Genomic DNA, 13,613 nt, shown 5'->3' on the forward strand with positions numbered 1-13,613 from the left:
ACACTGGCCAACTATATACATAAAGACTAGGGCTGTCAATCGATTCAAATATTTAATCGTGATTAATCGCATGATTGTCCATAGTTAATCACGATGGATCGCACATTTTTTATCTGTTCAAAATGAACCTTAAAGGGAGATCTGTCAAGTATTTAATCCTCTTATCAACATGGGAGTGGGCAAATATGCTGCTTTATGCACATGTATATATTTATTATTGTAAATCAATTAACAACACAAAACAATGACAGATATTGATCCAGAAACCCTCACAGGTACTGCATTTAGCATCAAACAATATGCTCCAATCATAACATGGCAAACTGCAGCCCAACAGGCAACAACAGCTGTCAGTGTGTCAGTATGCTGACTTGACTGTGACTGCATGTCCGTAAAGGGAAGACTCGTGGGTACCCATAGAACCCATTTACATTCACATATCTTGAGGTCAGAGGTCAAGGGACTCCTTTGAAAATGGCCATGACAGATTTTCCTTGCCAAAATTTAGTGCAAGTCTGGAGCGTTATTTAACCTCCTTCGCGACAAGCTAGTATGACATGGTTGGTACCGATAGATTCTTTAGGTTTTTCTAGTTTCATATGATACCAGTATCTTCACTTTAGCTTTAAAACTGAGCCCGCTACAATCTAACAAATCGCAAGTTGCGTTAATGCGCTAAAGAAATGAATGGTGTTAAAACAAATTTGCGTTAACACATTAACTTTGACAGCCCTACTATAGACATAAAGACCCCTCTTTACAACAAGCATGCACAAACAGATGTAAAGTCCCATACTTACCCCTGCTCTATTCTCTGTTGTTTTTACAATGTGAACAGAGCATGTGGTGATTGGTTATTTAATAGACAACAACCTGTGCTGCTGCTGTCTCCTCGCTGAATCACAATCAGATCACATACATCACGGACTGTACACATCCATCAGTTAACAGCCTTCATATGCTAGTTTGTGCATGAAGAGGCTTTCTGAAAGGTGTCTGCTACTCTTGTTCTTTGGCATCACTTTCTCCCTGTGGTGCATTGTGCTGGTTATACCAGTGCCAGCTTTTTTTTTAATCTCCAATATGGTGACATTTTCAGTAAGGTTGAGCAGAATGTGAACAGCGCTGCTTCCCTGGATGTTGTGGCAGCCAAATTGGACTTGACCATGCAGGAAAAATGCAGGTTTTACATGTGTCCATATTGTTACAGACAACAATTGTGAGGCTGTGGGTTAACTGTGGTGGGCACATTTTGTTTGCTTTTACCGCAATTGTCCACTGCACTAAACTAATCCCAAACTCTAACTCCACACTGAGTCATAGCGAGGCAGCTCATCACTGCTAATGGGCTTGTCCCTTCAAGAATTTATGGATTCACAGTAACAAATAGGAATATTTAGTGCTCAATTACAGAAAGAAAAAAAAAACTCAGTAAGACAGATGGAGAGGAGAGACTGTCCTGTTGGCTCCGCTGAGCTTCCACAGTCCAGCCAACAGCACTTTCAACAGTGAGCAGTTCTCATTCTCCATCTGTTTGGACTGGACCAAACCACTGATGCACACACAAAGACACGCACACATAGTGACACATGTATTCACACCGCCCCCATGAGCTTAGTAGGCATGTGTTATTTCATCATGTGACATAATTATATAGATATGAATACTGTTTATTAAAGATTCTAGCAGCCAAATTAGTCTGCTGGTTAGGGATGTCACGAGAACCGATACTTCGGTACCAACTCGGTACCAAAATTCTAAAAATGTGACGGTACTCGTTTTCTTCGGTACCGAACGATGCCTTTATTGGTCATTTGGTACCGGAGCGGAGGTACAGGAGATGTGATTCTTCCGGCTCTAATGGGGGCAGTATACGCTTACAAGTGTTCTCATCTGCCGTGAAATGAAGGAAGAAGAAGAACGCCGTAACAGCACGGAAAGAAACAACAACACGAGACGTGAAAGATGGCAGCTGCTGCAGCGCTACCTCTGCCTCAACTCGTTGAGAAAACAAATAGCAAGAGTCGGGTATGGAAGTGCTTTGCATTCGAGGCGGATTTACAAAGAGTAATAATAGATTCGCAAAAACCAGTATGCGGTGTAGTAACGGTGCCGTCGTGCTTTTCTTTCCAAAGGAGGAAATACTTCCAATTTATCAAAGCACCTCAAAGACAGACATCCAGACAATATAGTTTGTTGTAAATACTTGAATGCGACATGCCACTGTTCTGTTTTGCAATGTTTATAGACGTTTCTTTTTATTTATTACTTAAAGGCTACATGCCTCTGTTTTTTGTAATGTTCAGATGTTTTTAATAAAAGAGTGTGTGTTGAATTACATGGGATTTATTGTTTTTTTTGTTTTTTTTTACCGTGGTACCGAATTGGTATCAAGAATCGTGTAAATTCACTGGTATTGGTATCGACTACTAGATTTCTGGTACCAGACATCCCTACTGTTGGTACTACTGGGAGGGAGTAAATAGCCTTCTGTGGTCTTTTTGTGCCCATTAAGTGCATGAATGTTTCCTGCTGCTCTATTACAAAAAAGGCTAGGGAAGAGATGTTCGGGTCAGGCTATTTGGGACCAATACTGATCATCAACCTAATTCACGTGGAACAGGCCAATCTGTCCCTGACAACTTCCTGTAAAAGCTACATTTATGCCTCATGTCTGTGTGTTACCCATATTTTCTAAGTTGGGATTGCAACCTCTATAGTCTACATCTAGTTACTCAGTAATGTGGTATTTTACTGAGAACTAGGGATGTCAGGATCAACCATTTTGCCGTAACCGCGGTTACATAATGTTACAGTGTCATAACCGTAAGAACTGTAGAAGCTATGATATCTATGGTGTCCTGATTCCTGCATTGTTGCCCTGTGAATTATGGAAACGAATCTCACGAGTCATGTTGTTTGTGCGCGCGGTGAAACCTCCTCTCACGCGAGTCACGTAACACGTCCATGTTTTTTTCCTGTCAGGAACCTTGTGCTCAGGTAGACGGATTATTTACCCAGCCGGTGGAAATGCATGCAATTGGCTTTCTATTTGTTGCCACATCTGTAACATTGGCTTTAGATTCACAGATTGTGGAATCCAATGATCATGCAAATTGGTTACGGTCAGCTCAAATATTAGTGATCAGGCGATATGTAATAATTGAGACAGGCCAACAGACATTCATGGTTTCTAGGGGTGTAAATCACCAGTTTCATCACGATACGATATTATATTGATTCTTTGGACAACGATGTGATATCACAAAGTCCGCCACCATACAATGTTTAATTTGATTCAATTCAGGGGTTGATATGAGACGATATCATATGCCCATTTAACACGATCAGTTACGTTTATATCAACTCACAAAAAGCAACTAAAATATGATTTGACAGTTTTATGACAGGGGTCCTCCAGGTATTTAAATGAAAAGCAATCCATTGTTTTGAATAAAAAGACTAAAAATAGACCTCCTGTTGTTGGAGGTCAGGTTGCTGGTCAATGCTGGTGAGCGGCTTGTCAATGAAATGAGAATAGCTGGTCCACCTTAACAGCCCACCTTCAGTGAGCCTGAGTGAGCTGAAGTTGTTGCTAGCTTCAGGGCTAACCCCCTTCATTTGAACCAGCAGGTAGCAAACAAGACACGGGAACTTGGCCCGGGTCTGGAGTAGCTGTATAATAAACTGTAACGTACACACACTGCACTGTTACGTTCACAGCTACAATCTAATGCTACTCCCACACGCTGGTGACCAGACACTCGCTAACATTTCCGTCACTAGCACCGCTTGCCAGCGCCGCTTGCCGGCGCCGCTAGCACTCTTTGGATGTTTAGGAATGAGCTGCGCTTGTACGGAAATGGTGAAACAGACGGGCCATGGGAATTTCAAAATAAAGGTGTATCTTAAAGATAGTAATATGTTTTCACTTTGCATCGATGATATCGGATCGTTGATCATTCAGTCGATATATGGATTCAGATTGATGGATCGTTACGTCCCCTAATGTTTTCCATCAGTACTTCCTGACAAATAATGAGCGAGCGTACTCTGGCAAATAGATTGCGAAAGATTGTCGTGATATAACTACGGGCGATGTCACTCTCTATTACATAGAGAGAGTGATATTGATTTACGTTAGTTACTGTCAGCGCAGATTTTGACCAATGAAAATAGGTTTGAGGTGGGGCAGGCGCAAGACACTTTGCATAAATAGAGCCAGTAAAACAACGACACGACGCTTAGCCTGTTTGATGACGCATGGAGCAGGTTAGGACATCTTCATTGGAAAAAACTGAAACAATCTGATGTTCGTTCGTGCACATGGCGTCCAGTTAGGAGGAGGCGTAAGTCTAATACCATAGTGTACCACATTAAAGTGCGTTGAAATCCTAACATTAAGAAGGGCAGAAGCAGTCCAGTGTCAGTAAGATACAGTCTGCTTATTAAAGCCTAACTGAGCAGAGCTTTGCTTTAAATACAGCCTGCATCATCTCACTTGTGATAGTCTTATATCAGTTTATCTGGTGTTAAAGACAGTAATACTTCCCCACAGTTGCATATTAGTCAACGTAGTCATAGTGATGGCATTCTTGTGATACAAAATTCAAGAAGAAGCTGTGCAATGGCATGTGTTTTGTAGAAAGACCAAAATAGAACATGCTAAATAAATAAATATGAACATTCCTGTAAAGTTTTATAGTCTCAACCGTAACATAACTTGAACACATGTGGCTTCTGAATGGGTGTAACTAATGCCATATCTGTGATTATAGAGGAGGATTAGAAGGATGCATGTTTGTGTAGACTTGAAGGGAGGGGGAGTTGACCTGCTCTCACTTCTTTCTTTTCCCATAGCACTTGTTATGTTTTGTTAGTGTTCTTAGTTTGGAGTCATTTTGGTGTTGGTGTGTGACTTGTATATGTCAGTTGTCTGACATGTCTGTCCGTTCAAGACTGGATCACCAAAACTAGATCCTAAATCAACATGGTGTAATCTAGTCTGTCTGGGTGTGTACTTGGGTGTATGTGTGTTTACTCTTTACTCTTTACTTCGACATTGTACCATGAAGTGCAAACAGCCCCGTTTCCTTTTTGATGTTGCTGTTGCTGCAGATTTCTCATTGCAGTCTGTCCTCTGCTGTGTTTCAGGTGAAGTGGTCCGACTCTTCTTCTAGTAGTGTGACAAAAACCCATCTGGAACTGGAGAATTTCCTTCTGAAGGTATCCACTTCACCCGTCCAGTGCAATGACAATGTAGCCTAAGTTATGGGTCATGACAGAGTTTTTTTTGGGATATACATTTTATCTAATTATAGACATTTTCATTTATTTTTAAAAAGTCTGTTTTTATTTAGTAATTTCATTTTTCAAACTGTTTTAATAATCTAGCCACACAAGAGTGAGAATATTATTTTCTATTCATCGCCTACAGCAGTTTGAGGCACAGTGTACACAAGATATAAATATTTTTTTATTATATTTTTATTGACACTTAGCAACAGACATATTTCCATAAAACAAGCTACAGATCCTGTATGCATACATCATCTACCTATGTCTGTCTAAAGGGCCTTATTTTAAGATTCATTCTACATAGAGAAACAAAACAGTAAAAACTGTGAACAAATAGGGAGTGATCTTTTCATTATCATACAATCATAAATTTGCAAAAATCAAATCTGGCCTGTAGGGTGTTACATAGTTAACCCAGTTCTCCCAGCGGGACACAGATAACTGGTTAACATATGCTGATATCCTCTCCATTTTGTAAATGTCCATTGTAATGTCCATCCATGTATTTAGAGTTGGGCTCTCCTGTGACAGACACTTCCTCGTAACTACCAGCAATTAACAATATATTTAATACATATTTGTCTCTTTTTAGCCATCCTTGAGGCACAATTCCAAAAAATAAAGTCTTACTCTCCAGGGGAACTTGACATCTGAAAATATCTTGTAAGGCATCATGAATCTCTCTCCAATAATCTGGAATGACAGGACAATCCCCGAAAACATGGAAATGATGTGCATTTAGATTTCCACAATTTCTCCAGCAAGCTGGGGAGTTCCCATCAGAGATGGTGTAATAAAATACCCTATCAGGCTTTTCCAGTGTACACAAGATTTTATTAAGTTCCAAGTACTAACTATGAAGTGTCGAGAAGCCAGCGTCTCAGCGTAAGGCTAGATGTGTCGACAGCTTCATTCAAGACCACTGAAATGCATTTGACTGCAGATTTGACAAGTTCACACATGAATTGCTTTAGCTCCAGATTACTTCTGTAGTTAAGACAGATGATGATCAACATGCATCCTTCTTTCCCTGCAGCTTCCTAAGGATCAGTGTACCCAATCTTTTGAGAAGAGCATCCTGAGGCTTCTGAACCAAGGGGACCGCAATGAGAGCAGGGAGGTGGAGAAGAACCTCAGGTACGTTAACCCAGATATACACCAACTGTGTCAAATAATGGGGATATTGCAAGAATGACGACACAATATTTTCCCACTACTGATCAATATTGATCTTTATTACGATAAATCTGGCTTTGAAGAGAGAAATCTGGGGGGTTATTTATGATGAATTGTGAACATAATTCATTTTAATAAACAAAATGGAACTGTACAGACATGCTTTTTGAACTGACTGATTAAGATAGGGCAATGCCGTTTGGGAAATCAATTCTTAGCATTTATCCATGGATTTCCTTTAGCGAGCTTCAGTAGCCAGTCAGTCTGCTATGTTTAACACGTCCGTGGCGAGATAGAGTTCAGACAAGTCTAATTTTGTTTCCATCTGGACTCTGTGCTGTTGTTCGGTGTTCTCTGGCATCCACGCCATATAAGATCGCATGAAAACAACAAAGTGCAGTCTTTACTGAGGATAAATTCATATTCATTCATTCATTTCATATTTTTTTCTGAGTTCTCCAAGGACAAGAGGTCAACATCTGTCTCCTTTTACCCGAAAACCTTCTATTCTAGGGTCATTTCCTGCATGTAATAAATCTGGAATACATGTTTACACTGTGCTGTGCCACAGTTCATTCAGAACAGAACTAAGACCCTTGCTTTCTGGCATCTTGAAGCAGTCAGAAGAATTTGAATGGCATTATTCTCACCTAGAAGAACCTCAATCAATGCATTGAACTCCCCATCGATTTACATTAACCACTGCCATTATAGTATGTTTAATGTGACGGCTATTGGTTGTCACTAGGGCTGTCAATCAATTGAAATATTGCACATCTTTTATCTGTTCAAAATGAAACTTAAAGGGAGATTTGTTAAGTATTTAATCCTCTTATCAACATGGGAGTGGAAAAATATGCTGCTTTATGCAAATGTATGTATATATTTATTATTGTTAATCAATTAATAACACAAAACAATGACAGATATTGTCCAGAAACCCTCACAGGTACTGCATTTAGCATCAAACAATATGCTCCAATCATAACATGGCAAACTGCAGCCCAACAGGCAACAACAGCTGTCAGTGTGTCAGAGTGCTGACTTGACTATGACCGCATGTCTGTAAAGGGGAGACTCGTGGGTACCCATAGAACCCATTTACATTCACATATCTGGAAGTCAAAGGTCAAGGGACCCCTTTGGAAATGGCCATGCTAATTTGTCCTTTAGGAGCGTTGTTTAGCCTCCTTCTCAACAAGCTAGTATGACCTGGTTGGTACCAATGGATTCCTTAGTTTTTCTAGTTTCACATGTCAGTATCTTCTAGCCCCGCAACCTCCGAAATATCACAAGTTGCATTAATGCGTTAAAGAAATTAGTGGCGTTAAAACGAATTTGCACGAACACGTTCTCAACACGTTAACTTGGACAGCCCTAGTCGTCACACAACATGACTTATTGTGATTAAAGAAGATCTGCAGCCAGTTAGTGTTATTCAAGCAGATATTCTTTATTGGTAGGGAGTTTATGAATAGCAGCAATGCCAAGAAAACACTAGATGAGATTTACAAATGAGTGTTAATCTTCAAAGTCTGCCACTGTGGACTGAGTCCCGACTCCGGGAAGAAGTGGATTTTGGACGTAAACTGGGGCGATCAGGCTCTAAAGGGTGTTAAAGTACCTTAAAGGCCTCCGTGCTGCTGATTGGTAAGCATGCCAAATCAGCAGGTCAAACTGCATTGTTGTGTCAGGCCTGCTAGGAAAGGGACCGTATATTCAATTTTCCATCTACGCCCATTTTGTGACGCACAACACACACAGACACACACACCATGGTATCCATCAGTTTCATTTTGTGTGAATAGAATCTGTAGAAAGTGAAACTTATCTGTCTAAACTGGAGCGTTTCATCAGTAGCCCTGCCTTCAACCCAGCTACATTGCAATCATCTTTGCTGCTTGCTCTTGCAATCCTCTCACCTTTTATGGGTCGAGGCCTACCAAGGGAAAGCTTTTGGTTCTATTAATTTAACTACAGTGTGCTGCCATTGTTTTCATTAAGAAGTCATTTGCATGTTATGGTTTGATCATAGTCAGACAATACTGTAAATGAACATATAGGTTCATTGTTCACATGTAGTTTTTATGTAAGTATGAAACTGTGGCTTCTTATAAAGGATTCTTTCCTCCTTATGGATACAAAAACAAATATATGTAAAAGAAAGAAGCTCTAAATTTTCATTTTACCCTCAAAGGTGTCAGATATGACAGTCAGACCGTTGCTTGGAGAACTTGTGTGAATGCAGCAAGGAATAGGAACTGAACATAAATGTTTTGAGAAAACGCAAGGAAAAATGTTTGGATGGTAATTAAGGCTGTGAAAATGAGCGCGATAATAAGGCGTTAACGCAAATTTGTTTAATATAAATGCATGAACACAATCAATATTTCGGAGTTTGTAGCGGGCTCGGTTTCAAAGCTAGTGCAGATACTGGTATCATATAAAACTAGAAAACCTAAAGAATCCATCTGTACCAAAAAAAACGAGGAAAAACTGACATGACCATCTTCAAAGGGGTCCCTTGACCTCTGACCTCCAGATCAGTGAATGTAAATGGGTTTTATGGGTACCCACGAGTCTCCCCTTTACAGACATGCCCACTTTATGATAATCACATGGGTAACAAGGTACATTTTGAACAGATAAAAAATGTGCGATCAATTTGTAATTAATCACGATTAGCTATGGAGAATCATGCGATTAATCGGGATTAAATATTTTAATCGATTGACAGCCCTAATAGTAAAGTTACATACCTGTGTGTGTGTGTGTGTGTGTGTGTGTGTGTGTAGGATTTGAGGATGTCTACATTGTGCTCAGCTGCCTGCCACAAATATATTGTAGTTATTCTGCTGCGTCGTGTTTTAATTTTCCTGAGAGAAAATAAACCCTAACAGCCAGGTTTGTGTCTCAGCCTCTCCCCCCCCTCTCTCTGCCTTCAGGGAAAGGTTCCTGTCTGCTCCTCCAGTCTTCCGACAGACCAGAAAGGTCTGCAGCTTCTTCAATTGTGACTCCAGTTACTCTACAAAACCTACCAGCTGCAGATGTGAGTGACAGAGTAATGCTTCATTTCCACTGCACGGTACGGCTCGACTCGGCTGTACTCGACCCTCTTTTGGTACCAGGTACATTTCTAGATTTCGTTTTCCAATGCCGATAGTACCCCGTCAATGTAGGCGGGATTCTTAGCTTATCATCATAGCGCACCCGTGTGAAACTGCCGTGACATCATCCTCAACGCGACCCTCGCTGAATCGTTTTCATCGGCAGTCAAACGGAGGAGCATCTGCACCTCGTCAGTGTTTTAACTCCACCTTCTAGTATCGGCTCAGCTCACTTGGAACGTCGACCGAGGTGGTTCCAACTTAAGTACCAGGTACTATCCACAACTTTTTTCAATGGATAACCAATAGAGAGCGAGTGAAGTGGAGCCGTACCATGCAGTGGGGAAGAGTAAACTGTCATACATCTACAGCAACACATGTCACTGAGCCGTGTCCAAAATGTCAAGTCAATTCTATTTATATAGCCCAATATCACAAATCACACATTTGCCTGTATGATTACTGTTGTAAGAAACAAAGTGATCTTGTTCTTTATAGGCAACTGCCAGCTGGGTAAGGCCTACCGAGACTGTTCTGATGCCTCCAGTCAGGAGGAAGGTGAGAAGAACTTGGCTCATTTATTTCATTCTTCCACTCATTTCCCACAGTGATGTTGTCTTATCCTCTGTGGTGAGTAGAAGTGTCAGGGAGAGAGCCGCACATAGGACAAAAGAAATGCACAAGAGCATGTATAATGAGTGAATGAGGCCTGATTGTGCGGCCACTAACGGGGGGGCTGCCGTCCTGGCAGCAGCTATATAGTAAACATGAAAAGCCAACTAGTGTTTATTTTTGGAGGTCGTTTGGAAAGGCTGAGTCTGTTTCAAATCCTCATATTTCACGGCTATATTTGCCTGATCACGTGCTGGACTGAATTGAGCTCGAGCAGCAGTACCACCACAGCCCTGACCTGCACAATTGTTAATGCTCGAAGATCTTGTGTGTGTGTTAGATTCAAGATATACTGCTTTAAACACACACTTCCCTTTAACCTTAAAGAAATTATGCAATGGAAAAATCATTAGAGACATTTTGGCCTTTTTATTTTTTATTTTTTCAATCATTTTGGATTGATAATACATATGGTATACATTTTGGCAAGGGTGTGAGGTTTTTTTTGTTTTGGAAGTTCAACCTCAGCTTTTATAAGAAGTCTATAATAAACTGTGTGGCCAGAATACAGACACTCAGACCCTTAATGACAAAAACCTCTCCATTGAAACCCATTAAAACCACAAAAATATCAGCAATAAACTTAGCAATACAAGTACAAAAATATAAACAATATGAAATATAATCCAATAACGATAACTTACAACTACAAATATCATCATCAGCAGCATCAAAAGTCCAGTAAAGATGGATAAAATACAACGGTGGCATTATGTAAACAAACTGGTATGAAGGGTTCAAATGAATGAATATTTGACGATGATCAGGACTGAAGTTGATTAAAATATGAACTCAGTGAAAGTGGAAAATTATTTTAATATAGTATTTATAGCAGTTTTAGGAAGGGGACATTTATGTCCTCTAAGGTAACAGGTGGGCGTTTTTTTTACTTTGACACAGCACAAACAATGGAGAATTTTATAGCAGTTCTTTGACGCAGACATTTTTGTCCTCTGAGGACATCAGAGCTGCTTTTTTAAAGTGAGGCACAAGGGGTTAATGTGTGCAGGGCTGCACGTAACTGGACAAAGAGTCAAAGCAAAGGAACTAGGTACAGTGAGATAGAAAAATAAAAATCAGTTTGTTCTGAATAGTTTCTCAATGGGTGTGTGTTTGACTGGAAATATGATTAGTAGTCGTACTCCGACCTTTTCCCGGGAATTTAGAACTAAATCATTTCATATCTGTGTGTCCAGTACAGAGAGAGGTCAGGGCCATGTTCAGCTTAGTGTAGCACAAAGAGTGAAAGCATTGCCCCGTTAAAAGTGATTAAATAGGTCTCCCAATAACACCACATTCTTACTGCATATGTAATGCTCTGTACCAGAGTCTGGCTGTAGGTTGCTATACATGCCACTTCCAGATCAAAGGTGCTCTGGCAGCAGCCATGACAATAAATTGATGCCCCTGCTGATGGTAACTAAATAGACTTGTCTTTTCCTGTCCCCTTTCACATTAGAAATAATAGGAATAATAAGAAAGACGACCTTTGACTTCATTTGAAAGGATTAGGGCTGTCCATTTGCGAGTTTTAGGGATGCTCATTTTGAAACATTTTCTTAACCGATAACTGACCCTCGTTAACCCATTATTAACCGTTAACCAACAAGATTTGTGCCTCGTACCAGCTGCAGGAGCACAACAGATATTGGTTGACGGGAGTCCCCAGAGTCCGGGAGCGTTAACTTAGCAGCTACGATGCTGCATGTAGTGTCGCAGACATGCAGCCACTTTCCCAGTAAAAGTCTCCACCGCACATTTAGTTTAGTTTAGCAGGTTGTCAGCTGTGTGTCTGCCCGGCGTAACTTTAGCGAGTTTCCAACAGACCGTGTGTGTGTGTTGGTGGTGAGTGTGAGGTTGTTGGTGGCGTTCTAGCTGTGAACGTAGGTGTAGCAGTGTGTGTACAGTTTATTTGTCGGTGAATAAATGCTATGAAACTACAACTCCTCCGCTCAAGAGAGCCAGAGACCGGAGCCGACTTCCTGTATCCTGCAACTCCGGCTCCGCCTCTTAAGGTGGACTGTTAAGGTGGACCAGCTTTTCTCCTTAAAGAAACGAGCCGCTCCTCTGAGCCGCTCAGCTTTTGAGTTAATATTAACATTTCTTTTAACCGATAGCATTAATCGATTAAAATGCTTAATGTCGGTTAACGGTTAAACGGTTAATTATGAACATCCCTAGTGAGTACCGTTGTTTTGGGCGTCGAAGCTTCGGTGAGAAATATTTGAAGGTGCAGTGCAGCTGCCGCACTACTGTACACACACGCACCTCTACACATTACAAACGGAGATATCCATCTGAGAATAACTAACAATAATTAATGTTGAATATGAATAATGAATAAATTGTGGGATTATTCCTTATTTCATGGGCTATTTTGGGGTTTATACTTTATTATTACATACTTCTTACAAACAAAAAACGAAGCATTGGAATACTGATTTGGAGGTTGGTTACCATGGCTACGGTCGAAGCTTCAAAGCATTCGGGTCAGCCATAGAAAGGATATATCTGTTTTTTATTAGCAATGAGTTGCATTTCCATACATCAACGCGTCACTTGAACAGCTGCCTTGGCCATACCTAAGTATGGTATAGTATGTCTTGTTTAAAGGTTTAATTGGTCTTTTTAAGAGAGCTAATGATACTGATAGGATTGCTAATTTTCTATATCCTCAATATCCGTTTTTATATTCTATGCCTCCAAATTTGTCATCAAAAAGTGATTCCCTGCCGATTTATTTTCCTTGTCACAGTGAGGAAATCATCTTAAAAGCACAAGTAGTCTTTTGGACATGGATTAACAGTCAGTGTAACGGTGTTGATTTTTCTCTCAGATTTAGGGTCGTATGCTCAGGGACACAAGAAAAAGCACGGGACCAAGAGTCCATGTCAAAGGTAAGTCTGATCTGTGCCTATGAAATCACTTAAAGGGATAGTTCAGGAGTTTTGAAGTGGGATTGTTTGAGGTACTTCTCCATAGAGTACCAGGACGGGACAAAAGCAATGTACTGCTGTGGACGGGGGCAGCAGTAAGACGCTTTCTCAGCACTGGGGGCATGTCGCGGTGAAGGAATTCCCCCCCGCGGTGATAATGATTGGCTCAACAGTGCGACATGCAACATTATTGCATCTTTTTTTTTTTTTGCAAATGACTTTATCTTGATTTTAGTGCTGTATAAATAAGCTTCAGTTCAGTTCAGCTTTATTGTCCCATTAGGGGAAATTAGGTTTGCAGCCACAATGTACCGAGCATTTCACAGTCACATCAATTAAAACAAACAGCAGACAATACAAATCAGACAAAACAGTACAAGATCTTGTTAATAAAAAACAACTCCCCAGCAGTACCACTGTAAAG

At 40.5% G+C, this 13,613-nt stretch overlaps 1 protein-coding gene across 2 annotated transcripts in view; it reads left to right on the plus strand.

The window, feature by feature from the left end:
• zcchc2 (zinc finger, CCHC domain containing 2) overlaps window positions 1-13,613 on the plus strand; it is a 35,715-nt gene that overhangs the window by 8,405 nt on the left and 13,697 nt on the right. For both annotated transcript variants that reach the window (XM_037756626.1, XM_037756627.1), the window contains exons 4-8: window positions 5,155-5,226; window positions 6,335-6,435; window positions 9,420-9,523; window positions 10,080-10,139; window positions 13,090-13,150. In XM_037756626.1, coding sequence (XP_037612554.1) covers window positions 5,155-5,226; window positions 6,335-6,435; window positions 9,420-9,523; window positions 10,080-10,139; window positions 13,090-13,150 — 398 coding nt within the window. The remainder of the gene's footprint in view (window positions 1-5,154; window positions 5,227-6,334; window positions 6,436-9,419; window positions 9,524-10,079; window positions 10,140-13,089; window positions 13,151-13,613) is intronic.

This window comes from Sebastes umbrosus, chromosome 21 (assembly GCF_015220745.1).
Source record: "Sebastes umbrosus isolate fSebUmb1 chromosome 21, fSebUmb1.pri, whole genome shotgun sequence".
Classification (NCBI taxonomy): domain Eukaryota; kingdom Metazoa; phylum Chordata; class Actinopteri; order Perciformes; family Sebastidae; genus Sebastes; species Sebastes umbrosus.